This window comes from Armigeres subalbatus, chromosome 2 (genome assembly GCF_024139115.2).
Source record: "Armigeres subalbatus isolate Guangzhou_Male chromosome 2, GZ_Asu_2, whole genome shotgun sequence".
In the NCBI taxonomy this organism is placed as follows: Eukaryota; Metazoa; Arthropoda; class Insecta; order Diptera; family Culicidae; genus Armigeres; species Armigeres subalbatus.
The window spans coordinates 268,341,553-268,354,428 of NC_085140.1; the positions used below are offsets into that span (position 1 = coordinate 268,341,553).

General features: G+C 42.7%; 1 protein-coding gene across 2 annotated transcripts in view; it reads right to left on the reverse strand.

The window, feature by feature from the left end:
• Positions 1 to 12,876, reverse strand: part of LOC134212202 (ATP-binding cassette sub-family G member 1) — a 220,071-nt gene that overhangs the window by 166,045 nt on the left and 41,150 nt on the right. Inside the window, exons 2-3 of one of the 2 annotated variants that reach the window (XM_062689850.1) lie at positions 6,718 to 7,053; positions 6,469 to 6,653 (exon numbers count right to left, since the gene is read on the reverse strand). In XM_062689850.1, coding sequence (XP_062545834.1) covers positions 6,469 to 6,520 — 52 coding nt within the window. In that variant the 5' untranslated portion in view covers positions 6,521 to 6,653; positions 6,718 to 7,053. Of the gene's footprint in view, positions 1 to 6,468; positions 7,054 to 12,876 lie in introns of both variants that reach the window. The other variant, XM_062689848.1, reaches the window with a different exon arrangement.

Consider the following 12,876-nt stretch of genomic DNA (forward strand, 5'->3'; position numbering starts at 1 on the left):
CTAACCCGATTTTATCACGTTTTCGACCCATTTGCCGCAAACAATAAAGATTTTCATGAAATAACTTTCACTGCCTGTAGCTTATTATGAATCATTTATTATTACCTGTTAATAAGTTTGTACGTCTCTTCGACAAAAAAAAATACAGATTCCATTCACGTATTTTGCCTTGCCTTCATTACGGAGCTCACGACAATGAAAATAACTACTTAAAATACAAACATATACCAAGAAGGAGTCTCACAACTTGCTTATTTTCAAATATCTGCCTCTATTAAGGAGGTTGATCCATCGACCTTGACTCTATTTCATAGACTACCTGGAGCTCAAGACAACAACAAGAACTACTTGGAATACAAATATATACCAAGATGGAGTCACAAAACTTGTTTATTCTTCGACAACTGCTTCCATTACGGAAATTGATCTAGAGAACTTCGGTGGGGTTTGATCCAACGAAACCAGTACGCTAGACAGGTGTTTTCCCTACTAAGCTACGAAGGACCTCCGTCGTCCTCCGCAGCTTAGCGAGTACTGATGAAACCAAATTCACAGCACCGGGCATGTAGCCGAACTCTCGCAATACATTCTCAGAACTAACTCTCTAATATATGTTTTTGTACAATGCCAACCAAGTAGGATGAGTATTTAGCGTTATCTGGCTCCTACACACTTGCTTCATCACCAACGGCGCTCGATGAAGTAGGGTTGTATGAGATTGGGCCAGTTGGTCGTCAGATCCCAACCCGACCACATAAGCGAAGAAAGATCGCCTTTCGAGTTCAGTACACTCAAAGTTAATTGCCTATGTTCCGAGTATTGAGCCACCCGAGTATTGAGCCACCCGAGTATTGAGCCACCCGAGTATTGAGTGGAAATTAATTACTATGTCTGAAACTCGATTATGCATATGCACAACATGTAATAGATTAAGTTCGGAAAAGGTATTGGAGGAAAACCGCTACCTTCCGTCCCTCCCAGTTGTTCTTCAATAACTGCATCCGTTACGGAGGTTGATCCACCGACCTTGACTCTATGGAGTTTGTAGACTACCTGGAGCCCACAACAACAACAAGAAATACATGAAATACAAACATATACCAAGAAGGGGTCACACAACTGGTTTATTCTTCAATAACTGCCTCCAATACGGAGGTTGATCCACAGACCTTGAATCTATGGAGTTCGTAGATTACCTGGAGCCCACGACAACAAGAACTACTTGGAATACAAACATATACCAAGAAGAGGTCACAAAACATGTTTATTCTTCAATAACTGCCTCCATTACGAAGATTGATCCACAGATCTCGACTCTATGGAGTTCATAGACTACCTGGAACCAATGACAACAAGAACTACTTAGAATACAAACAAATACCATGAAGGCGTGACACAACTTGTTTTTTCTTCAATAACTGCCTCCGTTACCAATGTCGAACCCCATACCTTGACTCTATGGAGTTCGTAGACTACCTGGAGTCCTCGACAGCAACAAGAACAAGAACAACAATAACCATCGACAAAAGCTGTTAACCATGACTATGGGCAAAAAGTATATGAGTTTCTGTTTCCAAAACTGTCAAAATTATCTAAATCGGTTGAAAATTGTTAAAGTTATGAAAATATCAATTTAGTGGAACACGGGTACCCTGTTCACGTGGTAAAAAAAATCAGATGCCCCTCCCCACGTCCCTCCTCACTGTATCAACGTGATTTTCTCACAGATGCTACATTTTATGGAGTTCTTAGATGTCACCGAGTCTCAGCTTTCAGCTATAAAAATTCATTGAAATATCACCACTTGAATTTGAAAAAGGAACACGGGTACCCCGTCGGCCGCATAAGGGTTGAACACGGTGGTGAGGCACTGGCTAGAGCGCTGCACTAAGTCATTACCAAGATTTGGGAGGAGGAAGTTTTGCCGCAGGAGTGGATGGAAGGTGTCGTGTGTCCCATCTACAAAAAGGGCGATAAGCTGGATTGTAGCAACTACCGCGCAATCACGCCGCCTACAAGGTACTCTCCCAAATTTTATGCCGTCGACTAGCACCAATTGCAAGGGAGTTCGTGGGGCAGTACCAGGCGGGTTTTATAGGCGAACGCTTCACCACGGACCAGGTGTTCGCCATTCGCCAAGTATTGCAGAAATGCCGCGAATACAACGGATTTCCGGATAAACTGACACGGTTGATCAAAGCGACGATGGATCGGGTGATGTGCGTAGTTCGAGTTTCAGGGGCATTCTCGAGACTCCACAAGACGCTCCGATCGAATAGAGTTCGCCGCCGTACCAAACTGACAATCTACAAAACGTTCATTAGACCGGTAGTCCTCTACGGACACAAGACCTGGACGATGCTCGTGGAGGACCAACGCGCACTTGGAGTTTTGGAAAGGAAAGTGCTGCGTACCATCTATGGTAGGGTGCAGATGGCGGACGGTACGTGGAGGAGGCGAATGAACCACGAGTTGCATCAGCTGTTGGGAGAACCATCTACCCAAGTAACCACCAAGCATTAATTAAAGCATCTTATCAATCAAAAATCAGCATATTAAATGCTAATAGCATTAGATCAGTTTTACCGATGTAAAGATGCATTTATTCATCAACTGTCAGGCTACGATACACTACTTCAGCATTACGAATGCAGCGATACATTACCTATGCTTTATTTCAACATGTCGAAGAAATTAGGCATTACTTCGGTCGTAAAAGGGCCTTTTTCCACTTTAAGTCAACTTTAATTGCTGTATTATTTGCAAACATATATAGCTTCATGGTTACTTGGGTATCGTTCACACCGTGAAAATCGAATGACTGCGGTGGGCCGGGCACGTAGCCAGAATGTCGGACAGTAACCTGGTGAAAATGGTTCTCGACAACGATCCGACGGGCACAAGAAGGCGAGGTGCGCAGTGGGCAAGGTGGATCGTTCAGGTGGAAGATGACTTGCGGACCCTCCGTAGACTGCGTGGTTGGCAACGTGTAGCCATGGATCGAGCCGAATGGAGAAGACTCTTATATACCGCACAGGCCACTTCGGCCTTAGTGTGAATAAATGAATGAAAGTCACGCAGTGATCAAAACTTTCCTAATTGAAGAAAATATCTGAGAAGCTTTCGGACAAACTCCATGAAAATCTTATGAAGGAAATCCAGAAAAAACTGACGAGAAAATTCTTAAAAAAAACTTCTTGGAGAAATTTTGTAGGAAATCCCGGAGGAATTTTCGGACGAAATCCTGGAGTTATTTCCAGACGAAATCTCGGAGGAACTTCCGGTCGAAATCATGGAGGAACTTTTGGACAAAATCCTTCAGGAACTTCCGGACAAAGTCCTGGAGGGACTTCCAGACGAAATCCTCGAGGAACTTCTGGACGAAACCCTGGAGGAACTTCCGGACCAAATCATAGAGCAACTTCCACACGAGATCCTGGAGACACCTTCGGACGAAATCCTGGAGGAACTTCCGGATGGAATTCTCGAGGAACCTCTGGGCGAAATTCTGGGGAACTTTCGGATAAAATCCTGGAGGAACTTCCGGAAGATGTTCTGGAGGAACTGCCAGACAAAATCCTGGAGGAACTTTTGGACGAAAACCTGGAGCAACTTCCGGACAAAATCATGGAGGAACTTCCCAACGAAATCGTGGAGGAATTCCCGGACGAAATTCTGAAGGAACTTCCGGACGAAATCCAGGAGGATCTTCCGGACGACATCTTGGAGGAACTTCCAGACGACATCCTGGAAGAACTTCCAGACGAAATCCTGGAGGATCTTTCGGACGAAATCCAGAACGAACTTCCGGACGAAACCCTGGGAAACTGCCGGACAAAATGCTGGAGAAACTTCTGGGCGAAATCGTGGAAGAACTTCTGGACGAAATCCTGGATGAAATCCTGGAGGATCTTTCTGACGAAATCCTGGAGAAACTTCCGAACGAAATCGTGGAAGAACTTGTGGACGAAATCCTGGAGGAACTTCCAGACGATATTCTGAAAGAATTTCCGGACGAAATCCTAATGAAACTTCTGCACGAAACCCTGGAAGTCCTTTCGGATGAAATCCTGGAGGAACTTCCAGACAAATCCTGGAGAAACTTCCGATACTGCCTTTAGAAATGTTGTTGCCGAATTGTCAGTCAATAACTTATTTTTCGCCAAACTATTGTCATACCAAATATTTTATTTGGTGATTTGGGCATTAGGAAAGATGGAAAACACATAGATAATGTCAAAATTGGTGCTTTAGTGAACCTGTCCGAAAAATGTCAAATGCTTCCTGAACTTGAAAATGCAGCCCTTGTCGTCTTGAACCGTGCATTATGTCGCTTTTGGTATCATCATTGTTGGGGCGGTGGAAGTAATCCTAAGAAATGGCATTGTTCTATGCAAGTGTGTCGAAGCTTTTCTTATATGTTATCAAAACTTGATGGGAAAAAAAGTATTTCAATATGTTATTTTAATCATTTGAAATTAGTCTAAGATAATTCTATTTTTTTAGGGCTGGGTAAAATGATCACGCCGTGGGGTAAAATGAACAATCTTTTGAGTAAAGCTTAAAAATCGGTTAATATATTTTAAACCAAACACATAGGTAGGTATTCTTAATAATATCCAAAATGTTATCTGACGAGTATGAATCATTTGTTTTAGTAATAGGGTGGAACAAAATGATCAGGGCATGCATAATTTTATCAAAATTCAAATGGCCACACAGAAAAAAATAATGAAAAATAAACAGCGCGTAAAACTTGACATGCGGAAATTTACGCTATTCTACGCTGAAATGGCCCTCTTCCTAACAATATTGCTTACAACTTGTATGCAATATCGACGATTCACGTCAAATATTGTATATATTTAGGCTACTTCTCGTGTGGAAGTACGCTAATAATGACGTTCCATTTATGTGCATGATTTTCAGCGTAAATTTCAGTGGATTTTTCCAACTGTGCATTATTCTATGAAATATCAACCGGTTTCGTTGGTGTTAGCAGCGCTCGACAGGAGCTTCATCTAGTTCTGGAAAACTGGTTCTTACCGTTCTGATCGCCTTTACACCGGAGAAATTCCAGATTATTTGAGGGCATGTCAAAAATCCTGCTTTTTTGTGCGCTTATATGTTTTCACGTACATTGTTATATTTTTTATTACAGAGACTAGAGCTTTTATTGAGTACATTCAAAGCTAATTTCCTATATGCCGGGTATTAAGCCACCCGGAGTGGCATATAGGCAATTATCTTTGAATTTACTGAACTCGAGTGGCGATCTCTCTTCGCTTATGTGGTCGGGTCAGGATCTGACGACCAACTGGCACAACCTCAAACAACCCTACTTCATTGATCGCCGTTGCTGATGAAGCAAGTGTATAGGAGCCGGACAATACAAAATACTCATCCTACTTGGTTGGCATTTGTACCAAAATACATATGAAGGAGTTAGTTCTGAAAATGTATTGCGAGAGTTCGGCTGATGCCCGGTGCTGGGAATTTGGTTTCATCAGTACCCGCTAAGCTGCGGAGGACGACGGAGGTCCTTCGTAGCTTAGTAGGGAAAGCATCTGTCTAACGTACTGCTTTCGTGGGATCAAACCCCACCGAAAGGGCGGTTTTCCGCCAATACCTTTTCCAAACTAAATCTATTACATGTTGTGCATATGCATAATCGAGTTTCAGATATGAGTTATTTGACATATTAATATCACAGATCGGTTGCGAAATATCTGACATATGGCCATTTCCATGACCACGATGCGTAGTATGGAAAAGTTCGCCCTGAAATGTAGTGCAAATGATTTTAAATAAATAGCCAAATTTCCCATGAATTCATTTTATACCATACTCTCCCCTATAAAAAATTGCATTATTATGGCCTTAACATTTATGTTCATATTAATGGGTTTCTGTGTATCCTTCTACTTTGTGGTATTTTTGTACGAGAAGCGTAACTGACCAGATCACCCTTTCTTTCCACCCCTCGCCCCCTTCTTATCAATCGCAATCTATTTTATGAATAATTCCTGTTTCACTGACAATTGAAGTGTTTCAGGTCGAACCATATGCTAGTTTGTCTCCATTTCTCTGTTAGAACTTTGCTTATTTTACCTCCTAGTGCCATAACTCATTTACCCCCATAATAAACATATAAGCGCAGAAAAAAAATGAAACTAAAAATTATATGCCACAATGTCTAAATTACCTCAAACTTGAAATTTGGGAAAGCACACAGAGTTTGGCTAAAATTTCGCTGTTAAATAGTCAATTCATGTTTTAAAACAGCCCACCTTAGCCCCACTACCCTTATCATGTTCGCTGCTTCAAATTAAAGCTTTCCACTCGAGAGATCAACTACAAAAATCAGACCAGTACTTGTTCAAACAATCCCTGTTTTTAGTGGGTTTGAGGTCTCAAAACAAATATACCTTTGCCAATGATTCACTGATTATTATCTATCAAACTTACCTTTTTTGCCCACCGAAACGGTGTAGTTGATGTTGTCGAACGTGATATCCATGGCTCGCAGCAGTATGTCTATCTAATAACTCCTCGACACACTTGCTTTGTCACCACTGCATCTGAAACTCACAACTCGTGATGTATCCCAAGGCACTTTTCTGATCTGTGATCCACACAGCACTTCACGTACACTGCAAAGTGGATTTTTTTTTCTTGATTCTCGTTAACCCTATGAGAACATTGACACGGAACTACCGTTTCATATCACCGCATCACAGAAGTATTCCAAGCAAATAACTACGATTGCTAAATTCCCGTAATATGTAGTTTACATTGATTTCTAAGCTATAGCTACTCCTCTGTAGACCAGGGAAAAACTATACTTTCTGTGCACAAACGCGTTTCAGTATTGGCAATGAAAACAAAGTTGATCCTAGTTAAACGACTCCGGTGAGCATGGTAATCGTCATCCACTTGAAATGATGTAATGATGCCCGCGACTGGAATCTAATCAGCAGTGTTATTATTGCCGCGACTGATCTGGAGAAGATTAAAGCTGCATTGAGAAAAGCGCACTACAGTGGCTACAGACTGAAATGAGAATAAAGAAAAATAGGCCAGGTCAGTAATATAGAGATTCAGACGGTTAAGACAGGTGATAAGAGTACTCATGAAAACAAGTATTGTGAAATTGAAACTATGGATAATGGCAAGCATTGACCTCCGTGGAAAGTGGGGATTGTTGGAAAAATTACTATTCTAATTTTTGTAGTTGTTCTCTCAATTGAAATGCTTTAATATGAACCAGCAAACATGGTAGGGGTAGGGGGGGTAGAGTGCATTCCAGTGTATCTAAACTCCATCAAGACAAAATCGATTTGTTTGCTTCAAAATAAGTTAGGGGAAGAGGCCCCAAAACGCCCCCCCGATGCAAAACGCCTTTTGTGGTTTCCCTCATATTTACCGTCATTAATATGTCCGTAACAAAACTAGATATAAAATTATGTAGGATAGGCGAAGAAAGTTTCAAAATAGTGCATGGGAAGGTCGGAAAAACCGAAAATTTCCACATTTTGAAGAAACATCTAACATTTTGGCGAGGCAAAACGCCCTAGCGGCAATAACCTACAAAGTACTTGCGTCTCCACGGACTATCCATACTAGAATGCTGATTCGCCGACGCGTGATACTTTGTTCCCTAGGAGCCGCCAGCTGAAAGGCGTTTTGCCTCATGAGTTTTCCGGCAACAAAATATCACCACTTTTTTGAAATGTGAATATTATCAATATGATTGAGATTTTTGACAATTTTTGAATGGCATCAACTAGCTATCTTGTTTAACTGATGCATAATGTAAAAATACCCATGAATAGCGTTACAAATAAGACAATAGAGCAGTGTTTGCTTAGCTAGGGCATATTGCCCCCCCTTCCCCTACTATAATTTGGGCAATTGGTGCATATATTGCAAAACAACACCACGCATGAACGTTTTTATTGCTTTTCTTTCTCCGAAATGGGTCTATTACAGAGATAACGAATAAAAAATGCAGTCAATATCTCTACAAATATTCTAGGTTCTCCAAACCATTCTGGAGTTCAGAACCTTTTTCTACCAGGGCAATTTCGCTTGGTACAAAACCAATAGCAACCCATGGTGTCCATACAGGCCCTTAGAAGCCATGCGCATGTCTTACGATTAAAATATTTCTAAATTGTGATATCCCCGTTTCAAGTTAACTGGTGCACCGTCGAAGTGACAATGGGTCAAATGGGGGTGAGAATGGGTCACTGTTTCAACTACTTAGAATGATTGTAAAATGGAATGATTGTATCTGAGGGAAAGAAGACTAAAATATAAGAGACCTTTTTGAATGATTTTGCTCTACAACCTCCAGGCTGCCGGTGAGATCGATGGCCCATTCTCACCCCCCAGACCCATTGTCACCCCCGATTGCGGTAGCTTTTATTTGAGCATGAGCATGAGTATGATTGACCGCTCGCGGTTGCTACTTCATTATTGCCGGATCACTGATGTAGCTTTTATTTGCGAGCTTCAAATAATCACGTGAAGAAACATATTTGCAAACTCATGCCTGGTATAAGAACAGACATTTTCCATCGTGAAAGCAAAATAAATACAAAATATGCTATAATGATGGTCTTTGTACGCTTTGTACACTCAACGAGGTGTACAAAGCCAAAGCCAAAATTTCAGGGCGCACAGGGTGGCAACCGATCGGATGTTTTCGGTTCTATGCCATTGTTCTACCTCGACAAACACGAGCGTAACAACTGTCCTATTAGAAACCTCCATCCTCGAACTAGCTGAGCCTAAGGGGTTTACGTGCTTGCGCGGCGACGCCAACGAAAGGTCATCCACCATGCGACACTGACAATGAAACGCTTGGATTGCCGCTACCAGACGATAATTAAAGCTTTTTAGCATAACGATGATGACGATCGGCGGCACGCAGTACGGATGCTTGCTCGTTTGCTTGGTACGTAAAACATTGCCACCGCCGCCGCCGCCACCGCGACCGAGCGCCCGTGTGCACAGCTGATCGCGTATGCTACTGCAGGCTGCCGACTGCCACCGTTGCTGATGTTGACACAGTGTAGAAATGATCGATAGACAAAACATGATCGTCTTATAAGCTGATAATAGCAGGAGGATGTAGCGAAGCTAGATATGGTATAAGCAAGCTACTTGATGGGCCATTTAGGAGCGATCAACACGCAAGGGAATCAAGTGAGTCAGATGTTACACAAATCTTGATATATGAACAACGGAACAACTATAAATTTATTGCTAATGGTCAAAATCCTAGTCCTTCAACTAGACAACTGGCTCTATCATCAGCCCGGCCTAGTAAGAGTAGGACAGAAACATCAAAATTTAAACCACCAAGAAGTAATACTACCTTCTCGTAATTAGCTGAAACACATTTGGGGCTGTCCATAAACCACGTAGACCAAAATTTCACATTTTTAAACCCCCTTTCTGTTACAAATCTGTCACGCTACTGACCTATAATTTTCTCAGCCGATTCAAATGTTTGGAAGTCCAAAAAAATTTCAATGCAAATTTCGAAGGCTTCGAGTGGAAATTCCCAAGAATTTTCCCTGGAAATTTAGAAAATATTCTTAATTGGGTTTTTGAATTTTAAAAAACATTTTGTTTTTTATTCATTCCACAGAATACCTTTTTCTGAGCTACAACATATTTTTTCACACTTATAGATCCTAATAGATTGATGTTAAAAACCCATTTCAAAAGTTTTTGAAAATTTGACTGCTTGTCAGTTAGCTAACAGGTAGACAGGCTAAGTTTTTATAATAGATTCAAGATATTTAAAAAAAACCCAACTGATCATCCTAAAACTTCCCTTTGATACCCCAAAGAACTCTACGTTGAATTCCGGTGATTTCTTTAATAATTTCAGATTAAAACTTTGAAGAGCTTCCCGTAAAATATATAAAGAATTTCCCGTAGAAATTCTGAAGAATCGTCTCGACGGATTCGAAGAATTCCTTTCCAAATCCCGAAAGATTTCCCATTAAAATTCTGAAAAAAATATCCATGGAAACTTATTGAAATTTTCCAAGGAAATTTGAGAAGACATTCCGAAATATCTTGCGTGGAATTTAAAAACAATGTTAAATAAATTTGAGCAATTTCTTGAGGAAATTTGGTAATTCCAAAGAATTTCCATTGGCAAACCCTTAAAAATTACGAGAACTTTCCAAATAATGCCCCGTGGAAATAACGATATTCTGAGAAATTTTCCCGCGGAAATTCCAAAAAAAATGCCGCAAATTTTCTGAAATTTTTTCCGCGGAAAATTCTAAGAATTCTCCTTGCAAAATCCGAATAGTTTCCTGTGGAAAATCCGAAGAATTTCATTTGGAAATTCCAAAGGTTTATGATTGTTAATTCCCAAAAGCCTCCCTCGGAAATTCCAAAGAATTTTGCCGTAAAATTTTTCAAGAATTGCTTGTGAAATTTCTTAAGAAGCTCCTGTTGAAATTCCAAAGATGGAATCTCATCTCTCTCAAATAATTCAAAGTGGAAATATCAAAAATCTATCCAATTTTTTTTCTCTGCTCATCACAAAAGAATTTCATGAGAAAATTGAAAGATTTTTCCAGGATTTATAAAAACATCCAGAATTTATTTATTTATTTATTATCAGACTAAGGCCGGAGTGGCCTGTGCTGCACATAAAAGACTTCTCCATTCAGCTCGATCCATGGCTGCACTTCGCCAACCACGCAGTCTGCGGAGGGTCCGCAAATCGTCCTCCACCTGATCGATCCACCTTGCCCGCTGTGTACCTCGCCTTCTTGTTCCCGCCGGATCGTTGTCGAGAACCATTTTCACCGGATTACTGTCCGACATTCTGGCTACGTGCCCAGCCCACCGCAGTCTTCCGATTTTCGCGGTGTGAACGATGGATGGTTCTCCCAACAGCTGGTTCATTCGCCTCCTCCACGTACCGTCCGCCATCTGCACCCCACCATAGATGGTACGCAACACTTTCCTTTCAAAAACTCCCAGTGCGCGTTGGTCCTCCACCACTCGTGTTAATCCCTGCCCTTCGTATTACTCCCTCCAAAGCGATGTTGAATAGCAGACACGAAAGACCATCACCTTGCCGTAACCCTCTACGCGTTTCGAAAGGACTCGAGAATGCCCCTGAAACTCGAACTACGCACATCACCCGATCCATCGTCGCCTTGATCAACCGTATCAGATTATCCGGAAATCCGTTTTCGTGCATTAGCTGCCATAGCTGGTCCCGATCGATTGTATCATATGCGGCTTTGAAGTCGATAAATAGATGATGTGTGGGCACGTTGTATTCGCGGCATTTCTGCAATACCTGACGTATGGCGAACACCTGTTCTGTGGTAGAACGTTCACCCATAAATCCCGCCTTGTACTGCCCCACGAACTCTCTTGCAATTGGTGTTAGTCGACGGCATAAAATTTGGGAGAGTACCTTGTAGGCGGCGTTCAGCAATGTGATTGCGCGGTAGTTGCTACAATCCAGCTCATCGCCCTTTTTGTAGATGGGACACACGACACCTTCCATCCACTCCTGCGGCAGAACCTCATCCTCCCAAACCTTGGTAATCACCCAGTGCAGCGCTCTAGCCAGTGCCTCACCATCGTGTTTGAACAGCTCTCCTGGTAGTTGGTCAACTCCAGGGGCTTTGTTGTTTTTCAACCAGCCGATCTCCTCCTGGATTTCCTGGAGAATCGGAGCCGGAAGTCGCATGTCCTGCGCGCGTGCTCCTAGGTTCATTACCATACCGCCACCGTTGTCTGCCATATCGCCATTCAGGTGCTCTTCGTAGTTCTGCCGCCACCTTTGGATCACCTCACGCTCGTTTGTAAGAAGGTTCCCGTTTATGTCCTTACACATATCGGGCTGTGGCACGTGGCCCTTACGTGAACGGTTCAACTTCTCATAGAACTTTCGTGCGTTATTAGCGCGGTACAGTTCCTCCGTCTCTTCACGGTCTCGATCTTCCTGCTGGCGCTTTTTCCTCCGGAAAATCGAGTTTTGTCTGTTCCGCGCCCGTTTGTATCGTGCCTCGTTCGCCCTCGTGCGGTGTTGCAGCAATCTCGCCCATGCTGCATTCTTCTCCTCAACTAACTGCTCACATTCGCCGTCATCCCAGTCGTTTCTCTGATCCGGAGCCACCGTGCCTAGTGCAGCGGTTGCGGTGCTTTCAATGGCGGATCGAATATCTCTCTAGCCATCTTCAAGAGATGCTGCGCCTAGCTGCTCTTCCATTGGGAGTGCCACTTCCAGCTGCTGCGCGTAGTCTTGGGCTAGCCTACCGTCTTGTAGCCGCCCAATGTTTAGCCGCGGCGGACGACTCCGACGTGTGTTGATCACCGTCGAGAGTTTTGAGCGCAGGCATACTGCAACGAGGTAGTGGTCGGATTCAATATTCGCACTGCGGTAAGTGCGTACGTTCGTGATGTCGGAGAAGAATTTACTGTCGATTAGAACGTGGTCGATTTGGTTTTCCGTTACTTGATTAGGTGATTTCCATGTGGCCTTGTGGATATTTTTGCGGGGAAGAAAGTGCTTCGGACTACCATTCCGCGGGAGGCTGCAAAGTTTATGCATCGTTGGCCGTTGTCGTTCGATACGGTATGCAGACTATCCGGTCCGATGACCGGTCTATACATTTCCTCCCTTCCTACCTGAGCGTTCATGTCACCGATGACGATTTTGACGTCCCGCAGTGGGCATCCATCGTATGTCTGCTCCAGCTGCGCATAGAACGCTTCTTTCTCGTCGTCGGATCTCCCTTCGTGTGGGCAGTGCACGTTGATTGTGCTATAGTTGAAGAAACGGCCTTTTATCCTCAGCTTGTACATCCTTGCGTTGAT